This window comes from Accipiter gentilis, chromosome 1 (genome assembly GCF_929443795.1).
Source record: "Accipiter gentilis chromosome 1, bAccGen1.1, whole genome shotgun sequence".
Lineage (NCBI taxonomy): Eukaryota > Metazoa > Chordata > Aves > Accipitriformes > Accipitridae > Astur > Astur gentilis.
In genome coordinates, this window is record NC_064880.1 from 35882965 (window position 1) to 35909200 (window position 26236).

The window sequence follows — 26236 nt, forward strand, 5'->3', positions numbered from 1 at the left end:
ATGGAATAATGAAGAGCTGTAACTAAACCAACAGCAAGATACCCATTCAAGTATTATACACAACTAATCTCTGAAATTAAGAGGTTGATAGTTGCTATTAGAGAGAAGACAATACAAATATGCCCTTTATGTGGCTGTATTTTAGCTAATAAAGAGGAAAATCATTGGGCAGGTGATATAACTGCATGTGGGGTAGTTTGTATCTACAAAATTTTCCCCTATTATAAAATAATGGATTGATTAATGACATAATGCAGTTGTTTGGCCTACCATGGCAACATTCATACAATACAAGATAAAATACTGTAATCACAGATTGCATTTTAAGAAATACTGTACCCCTGTTTCACATCAAAGGATGTGGTGGTGTTTTTCAACTAAGGTAAGAGAATGTTTTAATATATATTTTTAATATATATGTATATATATATATGACTATGTTCCAGTTACATACAAATTTGAATATTAAATACACTGTATTAAATCAAGGAAAACTTCACAAATACAGAATCTGACCCTGCAATCCTCATTGCAAGAGTAATCCATAACTGCAAAAGGACAGCTTGAGGAAGAAAGGATTATCCTTGTTAGTTTGTTCACAGGGTCAGATCAGTTGTTGCCTTAAAAACTTCTTTAATGTTTGCTTGTCAGTTTGGGTCTCCTGAAATCATTTACTCAAGTTCGGTGATTTTTTTTTTTAAAAAAAAAAAAAAAAAAAAGAAAAGAAAAAAAAAAAAGAAATTGGAACAAGTGGTTTCAAGTTCATCTTGAATGAAGATTATTAAGTATTCTCACACAGAAAAAGTAGCAAAATACAGTACAAACCTATTAACAGGAAATTTGAAATAAACTTTGCTTGTTGAATTTATGATACGAATACTAATAAATGGCGAATATCAGCAAAGAACATGAAGATTTTTTGCATTGGCTACTGCAGACTTTTACACAGGTACTAGACAATGTAGACAAGGTGAAATGAGACAAATATTGCACTACATTACCTGTGCTAGTTTGAGATGAAAGACAAAAAGTTACAAGGTCAAATCATTTATATTTAGTCATTGTGGCACTCCTTTCATTTGTTTGTAAAAAAATTAATTGAAGAACAAGTCATAGACAAGTCTCCCGGTCAACACCTTTCCCTGAGTCAGCTTTCTTCTCTTTTCTGATTTCAGCACTAGGAAAAGAAGGAAAAAAAAGTGTTACAGCAGCACTATCATACATATTAATCATCTGCCCGAAAACCAACATTGCACTGGTATTTTAATTAATTTTTCATGCTGCGTAGCACAAACTGGGAAGCAAGTGAAAGTTGCTGTGCTGAATGGTGCAGAGGACATCAGCCAGCATTTTAGTAACAAGGTAGGTACAGAACTTAAGATGTACAGACAGACAAGTCAGCCAGCATGCAAGCAAAGATAGCCACTTTTTTTTTTTTTCTTGTTTTTTGGCAAATACAACTGTTAATTGATTAAATAATGGTAATGGTACAGTTCTCAGACAATACCAGCATTTTCTTAAATGGCGCAAACAAGAGGTCACAATAAGTATTTCTTGTCTTTAAAATGTACATTTAGAAGGAATGTTTCTGAACTAGAGCAGTGCAAGCCAATTTCCAACTGTAATATTTGGCTTTCAGTCTTGACTGGGGAGAGCAGGAGAAGGCCACGGTGGTGAGGAATGACAATATTCCCCATTTGGAGCTTGATATATACTTCTTCATGTATACGTTATAAGGAAATAACTTTTTTTTTTTTTTTTTTAAAGCCTGAAAGATCATAAAAAAGCCGTATCACTAAGAACTCTGAAGCAGAGTTCAAATTTGGATTCAGCATTTTTCCACTTAAAACACTGTTGATTTGCCTACAGAAAGCAATATATGTGCAAAGCAGATGATTTTTTTTATTTTAGTGAAGAGGGTCCTAATTTACAACAGCGTAAATAAATAAAAAGTCATGTTCTTGCAATGAATTTCAATCACACTAGGAAAATGCAGAGGCTTCCACAACACAGGCAAATCAAGCCTTCAACAAAGAGTGGCAGGGTATCTAAAAAAAAGATGGTTCTGAAAACAAACCTGTATCAAGCACATAACCTACCAGGTTTCATGGGAATAATTCCTTAACTAGAATGAATGAGAAATAGGCTGTTACACAAGGCTTAAAGAAAGCAAGAGCAATTCTCAAATTCTTAAGGTGATTCATGCACAATTTTACAATCATCTGACATTTTTCTTCACATAAAAATTGCTTTAAGGATACAATTCAGTTCAGCCAAAGCTTACTTCTAACCCTGTGGCAGCTTCCAGAGGTGTTAATGGAAATAGCTAAAGAATACCAACTTCTGCCACTTCAACTGCCAAATCTGTCACCTGCTGTAGAACAGTGATAGAATTGGGTATGTTACACTTTTTGCACACAAAGGGTATGCAAACAAATTCCTGGGGGGTGAATTTAAAGTGCAGCAGTACAGCAGGCAGTTACCTGTGCTTAATAAAAGCAAACACTGAGGATGTGTTGTGTGCCTTACAGTCTATAATATTTCCACATTTCACATGCCTCTGTGATACCAGGCAAGTCTTCCTTCTATTTAGGATTCACATCTCTGAGCATCTCCTGTGGATGTGGGCTTTAATGCCTCAAGAAATTTGAAAAAAAAGAGGACAAGTCCAGTCTTCTACCAGTAAAACACACATAACTGGTGGATCTGTAAGGGACTTAGAGCCCTCTTCCTCCCTGCCACGGGAGCAGTCTAATAAGCCTGAGAAGGAGGGTTTGGGATGTGGGATTTGCATATCTTCAGGTAGAAAGGGGAACCCATACCATCTACAAAGTGACAGATGCCTCTTTCTCCAACATTTTAAAAGACCAGCTAGGACTACCTTCTACACATCGTCAGATCTTCCGCATATGTTTTGGAATTGCTATCTGAAGGGCTTAATATTATAAGCAAAGACAGAGGAATACTGAATTACATGTACCAAAGAGGGCTATGTTTCAGATAGGTGCCTTGGTGTTCAATTCTACGAAAGCAGACCTTTAGGTAGGTCCCTAGGACTTTTAATAATGAAAAATTAAGGTTGGAAAATTGTAAAGTTCACGTGCCTCTATGGTTAGACAACAGCTCACTAAAATTAAGTCCCCTCTTCGGACCCTTAAATCCTGTTAAGAGTCTGGGATGTAAGAACTGTCACACGCTACACTACTACACAGAGCCAGGGCAGGGCAGAGCTTACGATAGATACTATCCATGCATCAGGCTAAGAAGGCGTTTGTATAACTGGTTAGCCTTTCATTGGCCAAGTCAACTCAGTATTTAATTAGTACGAAGAACTTCCAGATTTTATGTATTCCAAAATCACTCTATGTATGTTGTTAATCGATCAGTGCCTTACATAAACGGCATTACATGAAATCATAGTACAGTATCATTTAATTATCCCCATTAAATAATATTTTGAGATATTTGTATATGAGAAGAGATGTGACAACAGGAAAAGGAGTACTAAACACGGCTGTAGTTGAACTTGAAAAGGCATCAGTAAAATTAATTTCAAAACAACGTGATTTTTTTTTCCCCCTATGGTAAGATACCCTTCACTGCAGGCAATTGTGTAATGTGATACTGGTGATCTTGATCATTTGGGAAAATTATCCTTATGACTGCTACCATTCCAAGCTTTCCTTTTTCTTAGTACTTACTTAGGATTGAATTATATCTTCATGTAATGATACATGCATTTAGGAATATAATGTTTCTTTAGCTCTGTCTCTAATATGATTTAAGATTAGTATTGTCTATGGTTTTGCTTATCAGAAAGCAAGCCTTCCAGGTTTAAAGTTCTTTGAATCTACTTCTATCTGGCAATCTGAGACAAGTTATACCACACGAAAAAGCAGGATTTCAGATTCTTTAAGAGCTTGTTTCCTTTACAACTCACACCTAAAACCATAAACCTGTGATCCCGTAGTTCCTTTTCACCCGAGTCTTTGTTTTCATGAGCAAAGATACAAGAACAGATTGAAAATGAGTTCATTAGAGAATAAGTTTCTATTTTACTGCAGTGGAAATGCCAAATCACCTTTTACCAATGTTGTCTGAACCAGAGTCTATGAGGATGCTCTTTGCTCAAAGCATCTTTGAAAATTTCAGGGAACACCAGTACATGTTTACATAATCTATCATAAAATCAAAGCATGCAACATCCCCCGAAGAACTACAACTACTGCACAGCCAGTGGCTGTGAATGTACTGCATCAGTTTCTTCTCTTTGTCCAGGCTGTGAAAGCCCGGACAACAGAGGCACAGAAGGTAAGAAAACCCTACTGTACATCCTTCTCCCATGCCCCACACTGATTTCACTGTGACAGGATCCTTTTCAGCCCATGTTTAGGGTGGAACACCAATCAGAACTACACTGCTATTTTGATCGTCGGTGGAATAGCATTAACATGATCACATAAGTGGGCTGCTCCATGGGTGTCTGAAATGAAGATTCTCTGGTCATCAACTGTTCCATCTCATTTACGCTGTTTCGGGAAAGGAACAACACTGACGGGCAGCATGCCATTTTAGGGTAACAAAATTAAAAAAATGTATTTCACTACAAAATTTTTTCTCTTACTCTATCTTTTCACCATAAAACAATGACTAGCTGTTTCAAACATGGAGCTTGTTTTGAAAACTAGATTTAGAAATGGGCAGAATATAATTTTATATTTTTAAAAAGTCAAAGAATTCATGAAAAAGGATTCTAGGAATAAATTCAATTTAACATTTAAATGCACTACATCTACAGTTTCTATTTTTAATACACAATAAAATACAAATTTCATATTAAGGACTTTAATGAAGACATTTTACATTCCTATTTGAAATTTCTTTTCATTCTATCCCCCCAAACTACACAAGGTCAAGTCATTTGGGTTGCTAGGTGACACCATTTCGAATTGCAAGATACAATCAAGGAAAAGGTTGGGGGACAGCGTCTTACCTTTGGGCAATCAGCTTCTAGAGTGATTAGGAAGGGGGAGCTTATGACAAAAATGTGATATGAAACAGTTTAGGTAGAAAATAGTTAAATTTAAAATTTATGGGAACAGAGGAAATTTCTCTGACAATCACACTTGTGCTTATATATAATATTTTCTTATTCCCACAATAATTCTGTAGCACAGATAAAACGTCGTTGCTTCATTTTACATTTGTCTAGACGAAATTTTAAAAGTATTTAACTGTTTTGAGGACAAGTGAAGTAGGCAGAAAAATGAAAAGTGATGCAATCTTAAAATTATTTTCATTCCAAATATTAGTAGATTGCACTCAGAGTACTGGGTTCTTCATACAGATATTTCCAGGGCAGTGATGACCACTTCTTTTTCAGGAGGAAAGAACAAAAGCAAGCAGATCAAACACAACAGCTGTTGTGCAATATCCAGGTGTAGGCTGGTGCTTCATTACACAAACATCAGGCATGCCCAACTTCATTTTCCACTGTAGCATAACTAAGTAGCATGCAAATATTTGTGATTTTTTTTTGCCCCCATAAATAGTGCGTTTGTGTTTTGAGCTCAGAATATTATGACTGGACATAAATAAAAGGAAACCTCAAGAAATAAAACTGCAAGATGCTAAAAATCTTTCTAATCCCTAGCAAAATATTCTAATGCTGGTTTGACACCAATATATAAAGTATAATGCAATAAAAAAAAAATTAAAACCTTTTAGAAGGAAAGCTTGACTCCTTATCTTTTGCATTCTCTGAGGATATCAACAATGTCTTCCACACAGCAGTTTTTGCCATTTCATCAGAAATGTTTATCACAGATGGGTCATCTCTAAGCAAGAATAAAAGTAAATACACAAGAAAACAATGAGAAATCAGTCTTTGTTACTTATTAACTCTATAAAAGTCCTTGAAAACTGATAGTGATGACAATAAATAAGTGCAATATAAGTTAAGAAATTGTTAAACCTCAAAAATCCTGAACAATGACTTAAATATTCTCTTAAAACATCTTAGCACTTTAGTATTTTCCTCATCCAACAGCAATTCATTACAGTAACATCAATAAAATATATCGTGTCACTTCCAACTAACAGACAGAGAAAAATGAAGAACTGTGAAATTAAATATTGCCCAAGATCTCACAGCATGCCAGTGGCGTAGTTGGATTAAACAAGAATCGTAAGAGCTCCTAACAGTTCTTAAAATACTTACGCTCTGAAACTCCACCTGCTTTTAAAACAACTGTAAAAGCAATCAAAAAACCTTGACAAAGTCAAAGATTTCAGAGATCTAATAAAAATGCCCAAATAAACAAGCTAATAAGTAGCTTTAAGCAGCACTTTGTAGCCATTATGCCCTTAGCTTTACCTAGACTGCTCCAAATATGTATTCATACACTTAAGAATGATAAAGTCTTAAATGTTTTAAGGGCCTGCCTGTACATTGTTCCTGACTTCATGGTTTACATATGGCTTGACATTCAGTAAGCCGCCAGTAAACTTGTTTTCACAATGTTTTGGGGAACCTCTTTATCAACCAATGTCCTGACTCTTCTTTTTAGCTGTAGGACTGTGACCCTTACAGTACAGAAAGCCAGATATTATCCGGGCAACTGTACCTAAGTAAACACACTATAGATCAATATAAGATAAACGAAGCTAAGTATTGCTAATATAAAACAGAACAAAAGCTGTGGACAAAAGGAGAAAAAAACCGAGACCATTAGAAGTGTGATGAATCAAAAGTAAGAAATAGGCTGGGATTTTTCAGAGACACAGTTAGTTGTTTGCCTTAGGAGACATTAGGGTAACTTCATGTTCAAATGTAAGAAAGGAGGCCACTCTGAGACAGTGTTCCTATGAACTCACATTAATGCAGAGGTTACTATTACCAGATATTTCAAATCTTTATTAAGAACTTTATTTCTGAAAACTGTAAATGACAGTAAGTGCTTACGGGCTGGCTACATGTTACTACTATCTATAACATAGGTTTTCAGGCTTTTTAAGTTTTGTCAACCCTGCATTATGCCTTATCTGCCCTGGACAGCTCTTGATTCACTTACTATCTCACATAGATAGGATCTTAATTAGAATGTTTTAAAATGTTACACTGTAAGAACCTAGTTTTTCTGTTGTGTCTTCAAAACCTTTCCTGGCTCCCCGTTAGCATCAGGGTGAAGGGTTTGACCTGCTCTACATCTTTGTTTCATACTGTGCATGTCAGGGGCCAAGGTTCATTATGAACAACCTGATCCTGCAGTCCTGCCCAAGGGAAAACCTCAACTAGTAGGTCCTTTTCCTAGGCACTGTGAGAGCACGTGGAAACACTAGAAAAGGGCTGAGCTTATTAAATGCTGCAGTATATGGTTCAGTTCACCTATCTGTACTCTACTACCAGACAAACATCCTCCTGACATGCAGTAAGCATTAAGAATAAATATTGTGGCATGTTTATTTGTTTAATTGCAACTCACCTAAAAGAGGAAAGGTATATTTTACCTGTAATGTCCTTCTAGTGGTAACTGAACAGTCCCTTCCTCTTCCATTGCTAACATACTTTGCTCTTCCTAGAAGGAAGAAATTTAGACGTGAGACAGGATATGATGTTGTGAAAAGTGAAATTTATGTACTTTAATCCTCTTCCCCCTTCTCTTTAAGTATTTATCTGAAGTTCTTAAAGTAAGGTACTTCTCAACTCTTAATTTAAATATTTGACATTTAAAACCCTGTATTTTAAAAGACATATCTTCACTTAATGTTATTTTTCAATGTCAAATAGAGGTGACACTTGTAACAATAAAGAAAGAGAAAAATTAGTAACACTGAGTGAGCAACTGTATGGTGAATTTTAAATATCATGCATAACAGCATATATACATTACAATGTTAACACGCAAAATTAGGGAAGTCAAGTTTGCACACACACAGTTTTAATACTGATAAAAGTTTTATTGCGACAAAAGGTAGTGAAACAAGACACCAAAAATAGTTTTCACTTGAACAGGGGAAAAACTTCTGTGAGCAACAGGAAGTGAAGAGAACTAGGAGACGTATCTACCAAAAATCTTTTTGTTAAATAATTACAACTTTAGAAAATCTATTTTAGTGGGAGGGGAGAACAAAACAATACCCCTCAAGCACCACATCCTGCCTGCAAGAACAAAGGAAAACAAGTCTCTGTCTTTCAGACATCAACTCAAGGCTCCACAGGAGGATTCTTAAAGCTTACACCCCTGTTAGGTCACAAAAACCACAGACAGGAGGTTAAAGTGCCTTCACATGAATGTAACCATCAAATCCTGCCCTAAACTGTTGCACTGTGTGTGTGTCTGAGCGTTAGCAGACACCCAGAGACCTCCACATCTTTCTTCCCTTTATTAGATGGCTTTGTAACAGTTTACCCTGATGCCTGTTTGAAAGTGTGAGTTGGCTCTCCCAAAAAGAGAGCTCACCATTTTTCTGGTAGACCACCCAAAACCCTACATGCATCACACACACTGGTAAGTTGGTATTAGCTGGAAGAGCCAGTACAATTTTCCAAAATAGTAGAATTTAAGTCCTCTCTGCACAGAAATTTGTTTCTTCTATGTTTTCCTATTATAACTATTTCAAAAGTCACAACATTTTTTTCTCCAAATGGGAGAAGCCACTTCGTTCATTCCTGTCTCAGGAAAACTTAATTGATTAACATCAAAGTGGCTTCCAAAGGAGGTCTGCGAGGAGAAGGCATGTATAAGATCCACTAGAAATGTACAAAGCCTTGCAAAAACATGGCCTAAAAATATAAAACAACTTAAGTGATGAAATTAGGATCCAATCAAGTAAGTTCCAGATCTTGTCAACTATATTTCTGAATATTCTTGTGGGTAGCAAAACTTCTATTTTTAAAAGCCGTGTGATAGCAACTCTCCAATTAATTCCCTAGGCTACATGTCAGAAGTTTTATTACTAGTTAATTTTGTCATTTCCAGGCTTCACAGCTTCATAAGTTTTTGACAGTTGAACAGTTTTAATAATAGCTCCAAATATTTAGAAATGCCAAAATATGTAAAAATACCCTCTCAAAATAGACAGTGAATGAAATAAAGTAACACGAGTACATTTTCCCAGTTTTGTTTTCTGATGCCATCCTATCAAGCATGGGAAGGAAAGTGACATATAACCAAAACATAAGGATAACAAGGAATCTTTCCAATAACCAGACCCACAAGAAGAGAGCTACCTTGGTTACTTTTGGTTACTCTGAATTGAGATGACAACAGACAGTGTGCTGAAACAACTCTCTGGTCTGCTTCAATTCAAGGGAGAAAACAATGAGTCATGTATTTTAATTTCAGCCTGATAGTTTTAAAGGCACATACTAAATAGTAAATAATCATCATGATGTTTATGACCTAGGTAAAACCTTTTCCCCAAAACATATTCTATGAAAGTATGTTGAATGTGTCAAGGAAAGCGCAGTTGTAGTTCTCCAGGTTTCAGATGAGGCAGTGAGTTGTCAAAGGTCACAGAAGAATCCTAAAGGCAGAGATCTAGTTTTCCTAGTTACCTGTTCAAATTATTGGCTCATGTTCTCTTTCTGCAAATAGACTTACCAGTGGGAATCCTTACACACACCATTTCACTGGTCTCAGATCACATCTCAGGGCATCCCTAAGGATGAATTACTGATTTATCCATTCACATTGTCTAGTTTCTGCAGTACCCTTGTACTACCCAAAGGTTATGTCTTACAAGTCCTGGACTTTTGCAGAGGTCTGCAGGGCATCTTAGAGGTCCTATGCACAACTGTCCCCAGAGCACGCCCACCTACAAGTGACCACAGCCTGCCAAGACCATGTGGCTTCACCTCCCACTGCCACCACAGCCTCACACCATGCTACTATTCAAAAGTGCTGACACAGGACACATGACTCTTATTTAAAATAACCTGGCACCAACATATTCTGCCTGCTGCTCCTGCAGTTAGTGTTTCCCCATCGATACTTGTCCCTCATTCATTTGGGCCCAGTACTGAGGTTCCCTAACAGGTGACATTGATCAGGTGGGTAATAACAGGGACAAAGGACAGAGACGTCCGTCCCTTACCCATACAGTTACTTTATGTTCCAACAGTTTTACATCATATGCAAACAAGCAATTCATGAAGCAGCAGCTAGATGAAAATACTATCAAATAGATGCAAAACTGTTAGAAAGCTACAATCAGGAAAAAATAAGTGTTTCACTGTCAAAATATAGGAACATTCTGAGTAGAAATGTGTAAGAATCTGTCCTGTATCAAGTTTATAAGAAATGACCTGAAATGCATATTCTTTGAAAGGAGATGAGGAGTCCAGATCTGAAACAGTCAACTGGGAGGTAATGCCACAGGCTGTACGTAAAAGTCAGGATTTGGTTAACAGGGGGTAAGCAGCGTCACTGACCTTTTCTTTAGGAAGTGGAAGTAAATTGTTTCTGCAGCAGCAGAAGGAAAATGCTGGCCCACAGTGTAACAGGGATACTGCAGAGGATTACGACACTGCTGAGCAGAGAGGGCACAGGGTGATGGTGTGTGACCTATGCATGGCTCAGATGTAGCTGGACATGCCATGCCCCTCAAATTCTGCAGTGCTCTCCTCAGCATCTCCAGCTGGGACGAGACCAGTCCCAACACAGCATCAAAGTGTCCCAGGCATCTGAGGGCTTTCCTACAGACACAGGTTCATCCCTGCACATCATCTGAGTGGGTCTCAGGAGCAATCCCCAGGAGCTCTGTAGATACTATGTAATATGACAGTATGGCAGCATAAGAATCTACATCTCATAGACATCCCCACCTAAGCCTATTAGATTTGTAACCTTAAAAGGACTTATGTAAAATATGACAATATTACACTTTGGATACTGTTAACAAGTCTGCCTGTTGGCCTTATTTACAGAATTTTCTCTAACTGTCTGAAGGAGAAATTGATAAAGTGCTACACAGCAAAAAAAACCTGAAACCATGACCCACCTCTTTCTCAGCATCTTCCAGTTTCTTTTTCTTGCTCTCAGGCATCAAATCATCTAACCAACTGAGCTCCCGCTTAGTAAAAAAAAAATCCATGAGTTTTCGGACAAATACCAAAGCTAGGACCTGTAAAGATGTTAATTCCAAGAATTAGGAAATTAAGTAAGTAAAACTGACAAATATGCTTGTAGAGGAATACTTTCAAAAGTGACCACAGGTTACAGCTAGAATTTTATTCTTTAATTTGGATATGCCAACAACTGGTCTTCCTTTGTTCAGATGAAATATGGCTTTAAGCATTTAACAGTCACTGAGATCAGTAGATATCTTTTATTTTCAACGAGTGAAATGATCAGAGAGAGATCACTTAAGAAGCAGAACAGATTTGTCTTTTATTTCCAGCAAGACACAGAACTATCAGTAAAAAGTTCCTCAGTGCATTGAACGATCTTCCTTAATGAATGAATGTTATTTCTATAAAATGATTAAGCACTACTCCTTAAATAAAAACATCAAATAATTTTTTAAGAGAAGAATTTTCCCTAAGAGAATATACAGTTGGGCTATCCACACATATAAACAGTGCAACCTAGACTACATGTTATAAGACTATAGGTTATATGTAGAATTTTTCCTTACTTAATCAATTGTCCTTAAACATTGAATCAAAGCAATACTGTAATTACCTGCCCACATTTAATTTTTTTCTTCAATAATAATGATCCACAAGTGCAAAGAAAATGGATTTTTAGAGGAAATAAAAAAATATTTCATACCATCATAGGAAAGACAATGGCAGCTCTTGAAACCTTTATAATCCACAGAAGCACAAGACAACTCAGCTGAATTACAGTGAAGAGATGGACCTTTCTAAGAGGAACATGCCTCAGATAAATAAAATCTGGCTGATGCTTTGCAGGCATCCAGAATAACTTTATCCTGTCAAAAAGCTGAAAGAGAAATTTTTAAAAGTTTGCATCAAAATGAGCTGTAGGATCATCTATGCTGACATTCACACACTGCCTAAGAGATCCTGAATATCTAAGAATTTGGCTTGTTATTCCAAAGGCAAAAACTATGTGGAACTTCAGGAGCACAGAAAAAGACTACCTCAGTTACAATCATAAGCCATGAATCTATACTAGTCCAATGGTGTTAAAGGACTCATCTCTCTGGCTGAGCCACCAGAGTAAGAATGAGAATTGTATTATTTAAGTAAAGTTTAATTATTTGGTTAGTCATACTTCTTAAGTTCCTTTCAACTTTAATACACATTTGTCTCCCTAGGTATTTCTATAGCAGATGTGCTGAGATATTGGATTCTGCTGAATTACATTCTGTATACTCATACTCCAGGAAACATCCTGCTCATAACTGCATAATATGTTATACACAAAGGAAATAGTTACTTTAAAATAGTACTGCTAAGATTTCAAGTCAAGAACCCTTAAAGTTAGGCAAAGTCAGACTTCAAAGTATACGTGAATCAATCGTGAATCAAACTGAATCGAAGCTGGTTGATCCTGTTGGTCATATGCACTATTACACCGCCTTTCCAATAGATTCTAAACTTCTGTTTTTTCAACAACTGAGCTCTGCTTCCTTTAGCACACAAAAAGCTGATCATGGAGGGATCTCATCAGTCTTTTATCTCCTGTGGATGAAACTTTTTCTTTCCCCCCAGCTTACTTCACCAGACACTTTATCCCAGGCTGTTTTCTTTTCCCTATTGCACTTTCTTCACACAACCAGGAACAAAACCAAGAGAAAAAAAAAAGGAAGGAATGCCAGAAAGCCAAGTGCCATGCCATCAGGAACGTACATGAGAGGTTCTTGTTTTTCAGACCTATTTGGCACACTGACCCGAGGCTTTGTGTCAGCTGCTATGGCACAGTGATGATGGTGATGCACCATTTCTCCCTGCATGGATGAGCCATGCTATATTCACACAATCTTCAGGAATTTCAAGTTTCAGGAATTTTTATTGAGCATGTGCAAACTGCATTTTTTTAAAGGCTTATAATTTGGCCAGATTTGAGCAGATTTCATTTTCACAGAAACAGCAAAAAGCACATCCTCCCACAAAAGCCATCTTATCAAATCTCCATTCCTTGTCCCAGCCTGGGGGAGGGAAAAACGGAGGGGGATGCTATCACTTTTCCAAGTAAAGATAGCCAAATTTTAGCATGCCTTAAAAACACTCCTCAATAGTGTACTTTCTCATAGCCTTGTTCTGAGAAACTGCTGAACCATATTAAGTTGAAATTATCTAAACCTCAGTAAAAGCCAAACTATCAACCCAAATGATAAGAGCTAGGTAAAGTTACAAAAGAAGTCTCTGAATAGAAAACAGCAGTCAAAAACCAAGAGATGTTGCCAGCTTTGCCTATAAATAATACAAGAGGTAAAAAAAAAAGCAAGACATTTTTAACTTGCAATCAAAAATTTAAATACAATGAAGGAAACAATCAGGCATTTTCTTTGCTCTTTGTACTTAACAACCTTTTGCACGGTGAAATTCATGTTTTCATCATGTGACTGTTCTTTCTCAATTGTCTTGGAAGATGTTTCAATACCTCAACTTTCAATAACAAAGGCACACTTGAAAATTTGAGTCTTTGTGTCAGATGGGCTAAAAGATTTGACACCATGACATTTAATGCTGCAGTCATCCAGGAGAAATGGTACACAGGATACCATAACCAACCCTGACCTGAATGCTGGAGCACCTGGCTTCTGCCAGGGGCTCCTACTTAAGGCCACTGCAGGAATGCTGCCCTTCCACTAGACTTGCCTTTCGTCCTTGAGGCCAGAAATTAAGTAGCATGGGACTTGCAACAGTTCCCCCCTGCCTGGGGCATTTATTTTCACAGGAAAAACTTTCAAAGTCTTGCCTATGTTCGTTTTAGGGCAAGTTAGCCAAAAGCCTCATATAGGCAAAGTTCAAGATCAAGTGTACCCCTACAAAGGCACTTACTTAGAAGCTGAAAAGGCAGCAGGCAAGCAAGTGAACGGCGAGGCAGGGGAGAGGTAAGATAGTTGCTGCTCAGCTTTTAGGCTCAGCCAAAATTCCCTTGATAAGAAGGGAGAACAGAAAAATCGGCACATAAAAAATAAAAAATTGGAGCACACTACCTAAGGGGAATAGTCTATTTAGAGAGAATTCATTTTCCTTTTTAAGTGAGTCACTTTCAAGAATTTAAGGTTGGCAACATTCTTTTAAGATTATACACAAAAGACAATAAAATAATATCATAAGAATAGCTACAGATTTTATAGAAAGCATCATCAGTAACACATTCTTCATAAACCCATTTTACCTGAATTCCCTTTAGAGATGAAGCACCCATGTAAAGAAATACTCCATAAAGTACTGGCATAGGAATAAACTGCACAAACAAACAGAGAAAGGGAAGAGCATATTAAATACCATTTAACAATTTTAAATGCTTCTAGAAAGACATTCTACACAGTTGAAATTCAACGTGCCATATGCCTGCATTAATCAGACAAGTTGTAAATTCAGAGTCACTCAATTACAAATTAATAATGTTTCTCAGAGTATAAAGCAAAATAAGAATCTGGCTCTATAGTTTTATTTTCCTCTCACAGCCAGTTACCACAATATACTTTATTCACTATTAATAAAATTAACAGAACTACACAAAAAAAATAGAAGTGTTTGATACATACTTAAATTCTTTACTTAAAAAACGCGCAGGAGAGCATCTGAATAGTAAAGCTATAATCCTCAGAAAAATATTCAAGACACACACAAAATACTTCATACTGCTAAAGAAATGTTCTGTGCTGCAAGCATTCAAAAATGGGTGAATGACTTTTATAGAATGACTTTGTAAGAGCCTATTTTAAATGTTCAGACTCTCAGTATACAGTGTGTAGGTAAAGGAATATTTCCACAGATAAGTATCTATTTTAAATACTAAATACACAAAACACATGTTCTGTGTGTTTTCAAAGTGAAGGTTTTTGATATACTTAATAAAATACTGCTGGGAAGTACAAGTTCTAAGGGCTTATTGCCTTCATTGCAACAACGTGCAAGTCTAAATTCTGGTCTTACTGAAGCCAGTGGCAAAACTCTCACTGATTTCACAGAGGCCAGATAATTCTTAAAACCAGTAAGTATTATGTATATAGATTGTATTATACATGCATATAACTAGACACCCAGTTTCAGGACACTGGTGAGCTGTGTTGAGTATACAGGGAGCATGAGACAATTTTCATGTTCATTTCCAAGAAATGAACACAGAAGTTCTCTTGTAACTGTGAAAATATTTTTAAGTTATCCAGAAATCACAAAATGTTTTTAAATTTTCTAAATAGATTCACTTACTGGTATAACTTAGCAAGACTGTTTCATGATAATTTGCCACAGGCCCAAAATATAGACAAAGGGTGAATCTTCATATACAGGTCAATGGCAGAATTCCCTTTGACTTCAGTCAGGCCAGATTTTCATTACAAGGTTTTTGTTTTAAACATGTTAGATGTCCCATTTTATTACGCAAAATCAGAATTCCACTTTAGATTATCATTGTGTAACATTATGCTAGTTAGTAACGTGCCTGGAAAGGGCACTCATTAACCAATACCGTAACAGTGAAATGTTCAGTGCAGTGTGGTATTTATTAACTTTTCCTTACTTCCCCAAATTACCTTCAGGATACTTGTCAAAAAGACAGATGAGCCCATAAGGATAAAAATCATGAGCCCTGTGACTCTTTGCTCCCGGATTCCAAGAAACTTTGGCTGCTCCCCTGGAGCGGAGCACTCTGATTCCAGTTTTAAGCTATTCACATGGGAAATAGAGAGGACAGTGGCTGCAACAAACCATGGCAATCCCATAATAGAGCACACTCCAAGCATGACTGCCACCATGAGTAGGTCGAGATGGTATCCACATCCTTTCTGTTAAAAAAAGTAAGGACAGCAAGAAGATATAAAATGACATCTGAATTAAGAACACTCCTGGCAAGCATTCCTAATGAACACTTAGAGACAATTATAAAAATTGTGACTTGTAGGAAAAAATAGCTTTCTTCTATGTGTTATCCAGGTTGGGTCAGTAATGATGGTAAACTGGTTATCTAAGGGGAATTCCTACTAGTTCACAAGAAATGCTTAATGTTATTAGACTCATTCCAGTTATGAGTTAAGTGTACATATCATAAATCCACTTTACAGTAGGCAGCAAATACCCTTCCTGCTAATAAAAGAGATACTAGTAAGACAATGGAAAATACATAAGTTTTCTGTTTTAACTAACTCTCTCCTGTGGATAACAGGAAGCAAACATCCAGCTGCACTGCCAACTTTCCACTGCACTAATCTTAATAGGCCCTATAATCCATCCTTACAGAGGAGGCAGAAAATTTTGATTCTTTCCTACACAAAAAATCTTAAGTTAATATTTGCAGTCAGTTTATGCTATAAAAGACCATAAACCCACAATGATCCTTTTAAAGTTTTTATAGATGGTAAGCACGGGATAGTAGTAAGTTTTCACTAATGTACTTGCATCTTATCTAAGAACAGATAGCTAGAAATGAAGAGAAATTAAACTATAATTAAGCTATACATGAAATTAAATTATAAAATAATATTCATTATCAGGTATTGTTTTACTGGTTTCCTTATGCAATACTTAAAAAGTAGCACCATAAACACTCATATGAGAAGTCGGTACAAAACCGTTAGTGTTGGAACATCTCTGTAGTAGTCAAATACTCTGTAAATTTACCCACAGGAGGATGTTGTTTTGCTTTTGTAGTAGTGGATAAAACTCTTTGGTCAAATCTCAGATGCATTTAAAAACCTGCAAATACAACCTGCACTTGAAAATGACCAATGATCTGCATCAAGCTTGGTTGCATACATATCTGTTACCATAGCTGAGAGGGATACTTCTTTTCAATTTTAGTAAGTATCCAGGACCACCAGACAGCTGCAAGCATGAGCTCAAGCTATTTTCCTTTAAAAAGTCAGGTATTTAGTTATCTCCATAAAATTGTGCAATATGGCAACAAATCCAGCATCATGGTCTGATGAAACAGTGATGTTCATGCAAACAATGTGAATATGTTGAACCATAATTTTGCCTGTAAACCCATGCAAATGCCTTTTGACATAAAAAAAGTAACTAAACTAAACTTGGAAAGGTTTGCTACAGAGACTGCCAAAAGCTGAAATGTGCACTATTCAGAATTTGCTATGGGAAGTATAAAAAAAGAGGGGAAAACGAGTTGGAAGCAAACAAATCATTTCTTTCTGAAGACAACTTTTACTTCTAAAATGGGAAGCGTCTGGGTTTATGAAAATGTAATCCACATATCGAAATGAAAATGCCATCTTATTTGCTTACATTCTTTAAAAAGGGGAATTCATATAAAGTAAAGAAAATGAAAAGAATCAACTCTAGCAACCTTCCCTCACTCCCCAAAAGTGTTTATGAGTCTTATCTCCAAGACACATCTTGACAAACTCAGAGATGTGTCAAACACAGATATTAGTTAGATGCACAATGCACTCAAAGAAAGAGTTTCATTCTAAATCCTAACAGAGACACCTTTTTTTACCTTCTGACACATTTATGAGGAATGTATCTGCTAATGCATACAGAATCCGAGAGCATTTCCTCACATTCATACATGATCTGAGGAACCTGACATATGGGAAGAAAAGGAAGCATAGCAACAGGTGATGCTACACCAGACCCCAGCAAAACTAAAACGCAGCAAGACAAGGGGGCAGCCAGGAGGACCATCTGACTCCCAGATGCCAGTGCTGAAAAAACACATTCCAAAGCTTGGCAGCAAATTCCTGCATCTGTCAAGTTAACCACATGCAATGCTATGGATTGACATGAAGAGCCAGGCTGACAAAGAGGGCAAAAAAAGAACATATCAAATGTCACAATCATCCAAGAAGAGGCAGTGCAAAGTGAAGGTTGCAAATGCATTTGCTAAAGCAACTTGGGATTGGATTGCTGCTTATTAAAAGTATGTCAAAAAAAGCCTAAGCTCGCTGCATATACATGTACAGAAACCTGCTGCTAGATTTTGCCCAACAGTTTTTCAGAGGGGTGATGTCCCTTTTTCTCTCTCCATCTGTAGGCAACTAAAGTGTTAGAGAACAGAGCAGGAAGTTGTCCTATGTTGTTTTAAGAACCCATTGTGCCTCTAAAGCTCAGTTTTATTCTTCTCCCTTCTTTAAGATAGGAAGGCCATTAAAAAAAAAAATAAATAAAAAAAGATGGGTAGAACCACACAGAAGGATAAAGAGGGGGGGGGGGGGGGGGCGGAAATCTTCTATTACAAAATAGCCCCTGAATAGTTTTTCAAAATCCAATCCAGTAGAACAACACTGTCAATATCTGATGAGGCAATTAATATTATGGTACCTCAGGAAATTATTAAATTCCAGATCTTTTTCTTTAGGTGAATGGGTATCATACTTCCAATACAGCACAGAGGATAGCACTTTTTTGATTCAGAATCTCTGTTCCAAATTACATTCATAAAGTCTTCTGTAAGGCAGCAAATCACTGACACAGGGCACAGTGTCCAACAGAGAAAAAGTATAACAATTTAAAGGGGTGCTATATAACATATAATAAACTAGCATACTCAAGTAGATGAAGGTACATTACATAACCTGAAGCAGAAAACAACAGTGAAAATACAACTATTTGACTGAATACCTTTAGTTTGTGTTCTTTTCTATTGATAATGACAGCTGTGATCTGCTGGTCCATAAAGATAAGGATAGTGCAAAGCAGGGCTGGAATTACAGCAGCTATCACTGTCCACCAAGGATTTGGCCCCAAAGGAGTAATAAACCAGCCACGATCATCTCTGGTGGGCTATAAAAAGAGAGTCATGCATGACCAGTCAGAACTCTAAGGATTCCTTACATTTTAACTTCATAAGAATACACACAAAAACATTACTAGGATATGATTTCCTTTAAAATCAATCTATGTATGTAAGAGCACAGAAAAATGCTAAGCTTCCTGTGATACCAAAAAGAGAAATTACATATAATAAAATCATCTGGTATATTACAGACTTGGTTGTATTTGATACAATGAGCCCAGAATTTGGAAGGCACCCCAGAACATTTCAGTAGTCTAGGATTTGGGTAATTTGAGCCATGTTGGTCCTCACACAGAAGACATTAGGAAGCATGGAGGGGCCTGATGGGAAAGGCTCACTTACACGGGCCACTAATCAGAGAGGTTGCATAGTACTTGGTGAACATGAAAAATTCAGAGTAGCATCACTACTCCCTGATGAGAAAAAAAATATAATAAACCCACGATAGCACACTACTTTGTGAAAATAATAAGGCAGTGCAATTTATCAACAAATTACCTTGAAAGCGTTTGGAACCTGAAGTTTTGGTGATGGAATCCCAATGGCATAGTCAATTAAAACCATGGACAAAATAGTGAGAAAGACAGCAAAATCGCTGACAACAGATCGTACCTAAGATTATTGAAAGAAACGACAATTCATGTATGGGTTAGGATTTATTTTTCTTCCCTGTTTTAAGCCAATTTGTGCTTACAGCTAAAACTGTGCTTATTCTGATACAATTTTCTAACAGAGAAAAGATGCAGTGTCCATTTCACCAGCAGTTAATTGAATTTGCAATGCAGATAGCATTCATGCTTACGCCTGACTAATGACAACTTTTGAATTAAAAAAAAGGCACATACCTTTGTTGGGAAGTATCGGCTAGTTTTGAACTGCTTCAGTGTGGATGACAGTGTTACCGTAGAAAAGAATAAGATGACAGACCAAAAGAGGACATCTGGAACATAAGGGCCATGATGACCACAGGCTCGTCCAACAAACTCTCCATGAAACTTTTTACATTCCTATCAGGGAGAGCAAAGTAGTGCTGTTCTGAAAAATATCCATGCTTACACTGATATTTTCTTTCCAATTACCTTCCAAAATTGCAAGCAGATTGTATTACTAGAAATAGTAAAATAACTTTTAGACATTTATTCTTTTTAAAATTAAAACTCGTAATGTTTGTGTCTAGTCTGCATGGAAAACTCTCAAACCTTCAAAAGAATCTCTTTTTTAACCAGTATTAAATGATGAAGTCACTAAGAGATACCATAAATAAAGTCATTAATATAAAACCAGATTTATTTCAAATTGAACAAGTATACTTATTTATTTTCTGTTTACAAACGCAGATTTGCACTTCTTAATTCCTTCCAAGAGAGGAAAGTGAAGGTCAAAAGCTACTATGAGGAAGGCTGCTCGTGGTGCATTCTCAAGAACTGATTTTTTGTTTTAACTTCACAGGCCAAGCAATTCAATAAAAACTTACTTAGAATGTACAGTTTAGCCTAAAATGAGATCAATAAATTTAATACCACATGGGGGCAGCACATTCCACAAATTATCTTTCTTAAAAAACCTGATCTGCTAAAATGCAGCAAAACCCAAAATCTGTAACATTACTTCTATCCAATATATGATCAAATATGCAGATACAGTAAAAAACATGTCTAGTAATTCTCCAATACCATCCTTAGTTGTCTAAAATGATACTTGTTCCAAGTTAACAAGCACAGAATTAAAGAGTAGTTCTAAAAATGTGAGTTACAAGCTCTAGACTCACAATCCTTTCCTTCTCCTTCCCAAATCCCTCCACACTTACTAAGCAAAAAGAAACACAGCACCCAGAATCAGAGATTTCAGGCAGCAATATTCTGCCAGATCAGGATCTTTTAGTATCAAATGAACTGGGTCATTGACTCATCAGATTCACGTCACAATACTGTGGTTTGACATGTTATGAGAAACCTTGGCTTTGAACAAAGGCTGGCAAAAAAACCCAAAACAAAAACGACAGTTGCTATTTGATGACTGCGAGACAAAGGAGCAGAAAACTTTTTATACTTTTAGAGCAGTAAACCTGGCATAAATATAATGTACTTCTGACTGATGAAATAAAGGTTTCAGGTGGGGAAAAAATTTTTCAGGAAATCCAGAAGAAATTCTCAAGATTCTGGGACATCAAATAGAAAACTTGTCCTGGCCTGAGCTAGACCTTGATGTTGGCACAGCAAAGGGATGAATTTCATCACATACCTACTGAAAAGGATTTTGTCACAATCAGAATAAACATTTTGCTCACTCTCATTTTGTCCTAGATAGCAAAAAAAATTGTTGGTCCTACTGTTGTTTTTAAAAGAGCCAATCTAGATCTTCAGAAACCTGAAACTTAAATCAGACACAAGAAACAACAGGAAGAAATAAGCAGTAAGAAAGACAGTGGGGTGAGACTGACCAAATATTTATAGACAACTAGGTCTAATCTTTTACCGCAATTCTCTAGAACAGGAGAACTGAAGTTTCCTGATGATGCTTGCAAGAAATAAATACATGAAAGTATGAAAAATATCAATCTCTTTGACAACTATAGGGACTCATGGGGAAAGTCGGTCAGTTATACTGCTACCCGTGTAAATTCAAGTTTCAGTAATAAGCTTTTACAGAAGTTTTAAAGGGTTTTATATAATGCAGCCGGTCTTTTACATTTATAGTTAAAACAAAATCTGTTATTTTAAATCTCCTCAGCTGCAAATGTACTCTGAAAAACACTGTCAGAGATCTGAGAAAGTGAGAGGAGGAGTCTGCCCCTGCACAGATGCTCTTAAGAGTGTGCTGCAATTTTGAGAATATTCATTCTGGATTGCTGGAATCCCTCAGGCCAGCAGTTCTCAACTTTCTCTCTGCTGTTGCCACACCAACAGAGTTGAGGAGCAGTCCTTGCTACCAAGACAGGGCAGCCATGGAAGGCAGCTCTTGCTTAACTCATGATAGGAGGACACCAGTTCTTCTGCTTTCCTGCCTTTAGAAGAAAAAACAATATCTGCAGGAGACAATCCACTAGATTGGCTTTTAAGCATTTCATTTGGTTATGCCTACAGAGGTTAATTCAGTTACATTTTTGAGAGAACCCTCCAGCTTTGTGTCTTTTGCACTCAATTCTCTTTGACTGTGTAATGAAATGATCTATTTGTGAGAAAAAGTGGTGGCCTGGTCTCAATATGACATTTTAATCAAGTTGTAAATGCTGCTTTGAAGAAGGCAAACCTGAAGTAATAAATCTTTTAAACCTAGAGAAGTATACCATTTAGAAACAAGTTACATATATATCCATGCAAGCTCCCCAAACTGCTTGTAGCTTGTTCCCCCACTCTGGAAAAAAAAAATTACACAACCAAGATATAATTAACACTTAAGGCCTATATAAAGAGAGAAATTTGGTCACTGAACAGAAAAGGTTACAAAATTTCTCCCCTTCCTCTCCTTTATAGCCTGAAAAGCTCTAAGAATGTTTTAGGAGAAATAAATGCTTTTGAGTCTTTCCACACAAGGGAACTTTGGTTTTGCCATCTGGCAGAATTTAGGACAAATCCGTTGTCATTTGACATGTTTAGACTTAATCTCAGTCAAACTCTTGTGCTAGTGTATCAAGAAGTTTCCAAAGCAGGGCACAAAATGCACATACTTGCTTTAATGTGTACCACCAAAGGCTACAAAATGCTTACAAAAGGAGATAATGCTACACAGTCTATGTTAATCTTTGTTCAGTTAAATATATTTTATGCTTTATCTAAACAAATATCAGAAGAAACATGGCATTTTTTCCAATATATTTGCTGCAGTAGGAGAGACAAAATTATTTATGCTTATGCCTTTATTTATTAAGTTCCAATATTTCACTTACTGACACAGTTAGATTCCCCCATGGCACATCAGATGCAGATATATTGTAGTCCTGCCAGTATTGTAAGGTTTTATTGCTAGGATGTTCTGGTTCCACACAATTGCATCTGAAAAGACAAAGTAATTTTTTTTTCCTTAATAATAAAAATTTGGATTAATATCTGATACATCTATCAACTTTATGACATATTGAAATTATGCTCTACTCTGCCAGATAATTTTAGTTCAAATTAATTCAGTAAACGCATGCTTTGAAGCAGTCTGTAGCTCAGTAGCTAGTGCTATTACTAGAGTATAAATTGCCGTGAGGTGCGTGTGCATATATAGTACGTAACGTGACATATTTAAACCACTGTCCACAGCAAGTTTTTCCACCTATTTTCTTCCTATTTTATTGATACTTCAAGCACAGTTTGTAACACTGAGAATGTGCCAGTCCTGTTCCACCCCCTTATACCTAACACTTCCCTACATGGGGATTAGATGCTATGCACAGTTCCAGGCTGATCCGTTTCTCAAATGCAAACTGTATGTATCCTCTTTCTTTCTCTTTACCAGAACGCCTTTGCATGCAAAACTGCCAAACTGCCCGGTCAACCATCAGGGCTCTGCAAGACTGCCAGCGCCAAAGGCTCTGTGAACTTCTGTGTCCGTTGTTTTTCCTTTCCCCGCAGCAGCTTTAACAGCATGCTTTTCATTTTAAATGGTGTATTTTAAGATACAAAACATGATTAGGTAGTGTAGGCAATTTAAAATCAAAATTAAGTTCTTAAAGCCTCTGAAGCAACCGTGGGAGGCTACTCCTTTGACAAAGGCTTCAAAATACGCAGGATACTCTGTAGGTTCCAAGATGTCAAGTGTGCTTTGCAGTTCCCTTTAAATTAATCCTACTTTTAAAATGTATAGTACTATCTATCCTGATAGTATTTTAATGTACTTATGATGGCTGTAAATAAATTCTGTACTCTCCTTTATGATGAAGTTTTCACGAGTAGCTGGGGACAGGGTAACATCTGACTTATAGAGTGGAGAGCCATTAAGCATACATTTGCATTCCAGTTCTAGAAAAGTATCGGTTTATTCACTTACCTACACCATGTATTTTCTCTGTGGCTGTTTGTTTCCACAAAATGACAATTCTCATCCAGATTTGTAATATTTTCTAAATAAGAAATTCTACCACCTACACTATGAGTACAGAATAGTGCCACTGTATTTCAATTACAATACTATACATGTGACAACAGCTGCATTTTATATATACACAGAGAGAGATGCAGGTTGTCTTTGTGCAATTCCTTGCTTTTATTTTAAATGCAGCTATTTATAAAAGAAAAAATACCAACCCTTACAGCCCATGAACAAAAAAGAAAAGAAAGAAAAAAAAATAGCAACAGCATTCAGAGAAATAGAGGGCCTGAGCCAAAAGTCCTTGATGTAGACTGGACCTTTCAAACATATCCGATATGCTTTTGATCAGGCCCCAAGTGCAGAATGAATGCGTGTTCAATGAGTAGTTTAAAATACTACAAAATGGGTTAAATGAAGCACATCACTACTAGTGAGCTACGGTAGCATAAAAAAGTCAACAAACGGTATGTCTATGTTATCGCAAGGGAGTATTTGATGTTCATGCAACAATACAGAGGTGGCTATTTCAGGTTACTACTGTTTCCTGTGAGCACAGGAGCTCCCTGCCCCCCGATGTCCATCGCCGATCGCAGACTGGCCAGATGCTGGGCGATGGCCCACTGGGGTTTGATTACAGTAGGCCAAGGTGACGTGGGCTGTTCAATCACAGTCACTTTCTCACTAGAAGGGAAGACTGTGCATGTCACCAACACTACATGGTACAGTTACACTTGCTGCAAACTGCAAAATCAGATTTAAAAGTTAGAGAAGCCAAAATGTCTATTCGTTAGTCAGAAACGTGACAATTGAAGCTATAGTTTAATACAGCTCAAGTAGTTCACCTTCAGATGAGATCATCACCTTGTTTATTTCTATATCAATACCACCTTCCTCCTTCACAGCATTCCAGTATGGCCTTTACCAAGTTTCACAGGCATTTACCAATGGCAGATACTTCATCAGCAAGTAAGCAACTTGTGCAAACTCCACCCATGCAGACCAAAATCACGCTGCACCCAGCTTTTGTCACTCAACAGGTGCAGAATTAGGCCCTAACTGTAAAGATCAGATCCTGCTTTCTACCAGAACATCATTCAAACAACAATCTCAGTGTTTCGATATATATAACATTACATTGTTTTCAATATTATACGTCTTTTGGCAACACTGACGTTTTGATGTGAGGCTGTATCATAGTAAAACTGTCTTCCAGCATCACACTAATTGCTTAACATTATAGAAACAAGAGATAGTAAGACACTCCCTGTCCAGCCCAGAAAACACAACTGGAGGTACTGTTCAGTGCCAGAACATAGAAGATTATCTACTAAAATGTGACATTTCATGACAGATGTAATTGCTTCAATGATGACTATTTCCCAACACAACTGACCTGCAAGGAGAAACTCACGTTAGTGAAATAAGGCTTTCTACTTTAATCTTTTAAAACTTTTAGTCTCTTTCACTGTCATTTTTTACTCTGAGAAGTCAGGTCTCAGAAGAAAAAGTAAAATACACTGAATCGTTAACAACTAACACATCTTTCTATTTTCTTGATAAAATATTACTCAGAAGGTTGGAATAAGTAAAAATGTATTGCCTCTTGGAGGTTCAAATGCTCTTAAATTCTCGTAAAGTTGTTTAAAGTGCTGAGCACTTGCCCACTACAAGAGATCTATATGGAGTTTATGCTATTACCAATGAGCAAGAGACTCTACATACACCTGTAAGTATATTTTCTAAGCAACATATTCAGCTCCAAATACAGTACCAACTTAGCAACGTACTCCCATGCTTTTTAGTGATAAGGAGTCAGCAATCATCTTCATTATGCTAAAAGATACAGAATGATTCATTTGATTCTCTTTCATCATGGCTAGCAAGAAACAGCTGTTTTTCATGACTAGAATACAGGCAGGGAAGAATCTGACATTGGTTGTAGTGGCAAAAGTATAGGTGTCACTATAGTGGAAAAAAAAAAAATCTCTGCTGCCAATCTCACAATATACCCATGTCATCACACTGATGACAGAACAATTCTTATTGCATCTTTACACTTTTGGCTACTGCAAGATGTTCTGATCTCCTGGGAGCAATTCAGATGTCAAAACATGGGTGCCTACACACCCCATGGTATCTGTGACATCCATGATGGGGTTGGCACTTATGTGAGAGGGTCTATAGTGACTCATGCCTTTGTTTTCACAGCAGCTGGAGGCTGAGAGATCTAAAATGGCACTAGATACCCAGTCACAGGTCACGCCCTTCTGTATTTAAAATGTCCATATTTTGCGACTAGGCAGAAAACAGTGGAGCTT

The 26236-nt window shown here is 36.9% G+C and overlaps 1 protein-coding gene across 6 annotated transcripts in view; it reads right to left on the bottom strand.

The window, feature by feature from the left end:
* Positions 1-713: 713 nt before the first annotated feature.
* The window catches only part of SLC4A10 (solute carrier family 4 member 10), a 160427-nt gene continuing 134904 nt past the window's right edge, over positions 714-26236 (bottom strand). For 4 of the 6 annotated variants that reach the window (XM_049798918.1, XM_049798910.1, XM_049798901.1 and 1 more), the window contains 11 exons: positions 22789-22894; positions 19748-19909; positions 19401-19514; positions 18728-18889; positions 15685-15936; positions 14322-14390; positions 11778-11951; positions 11005-11127; positions 7510-7577; positions 5721-5837; positions 714-1177 (listed from right to left, as the gene is read on the bottom strand). In XM_049798918.1, coding sequence (XP_049654875.1) covers positions 1111-1177; positions 5721-5837; positions 7510-7577; positions 11005-11127; positions 11778-11951; positions 14322-14390; positions 15685-15936; positions 18728-18889; positions 19401-19514; positions 19748-19909; positions 22789-22894 — 1414 coding nt within the window. In that variant the 3' untranslated portion in view covers positions 714-1110. Of the gene's footprint in view, positions 1178-2099; positions 2126-4825; positions 5034-5720; positions 5838-7509; positions 7578-11004; positions 11128-11777; positions 11952-14321; positions 14391-15684; positions 15937-18727; positions 18890-19400; positions 19515-19747; positions 19910-22788; positions 22895-26236 lie in introns of those variants that run through there. The other 2 variants (XM_049798929.1, XM_049798938.1) reach the window with 2 other exon arrangements.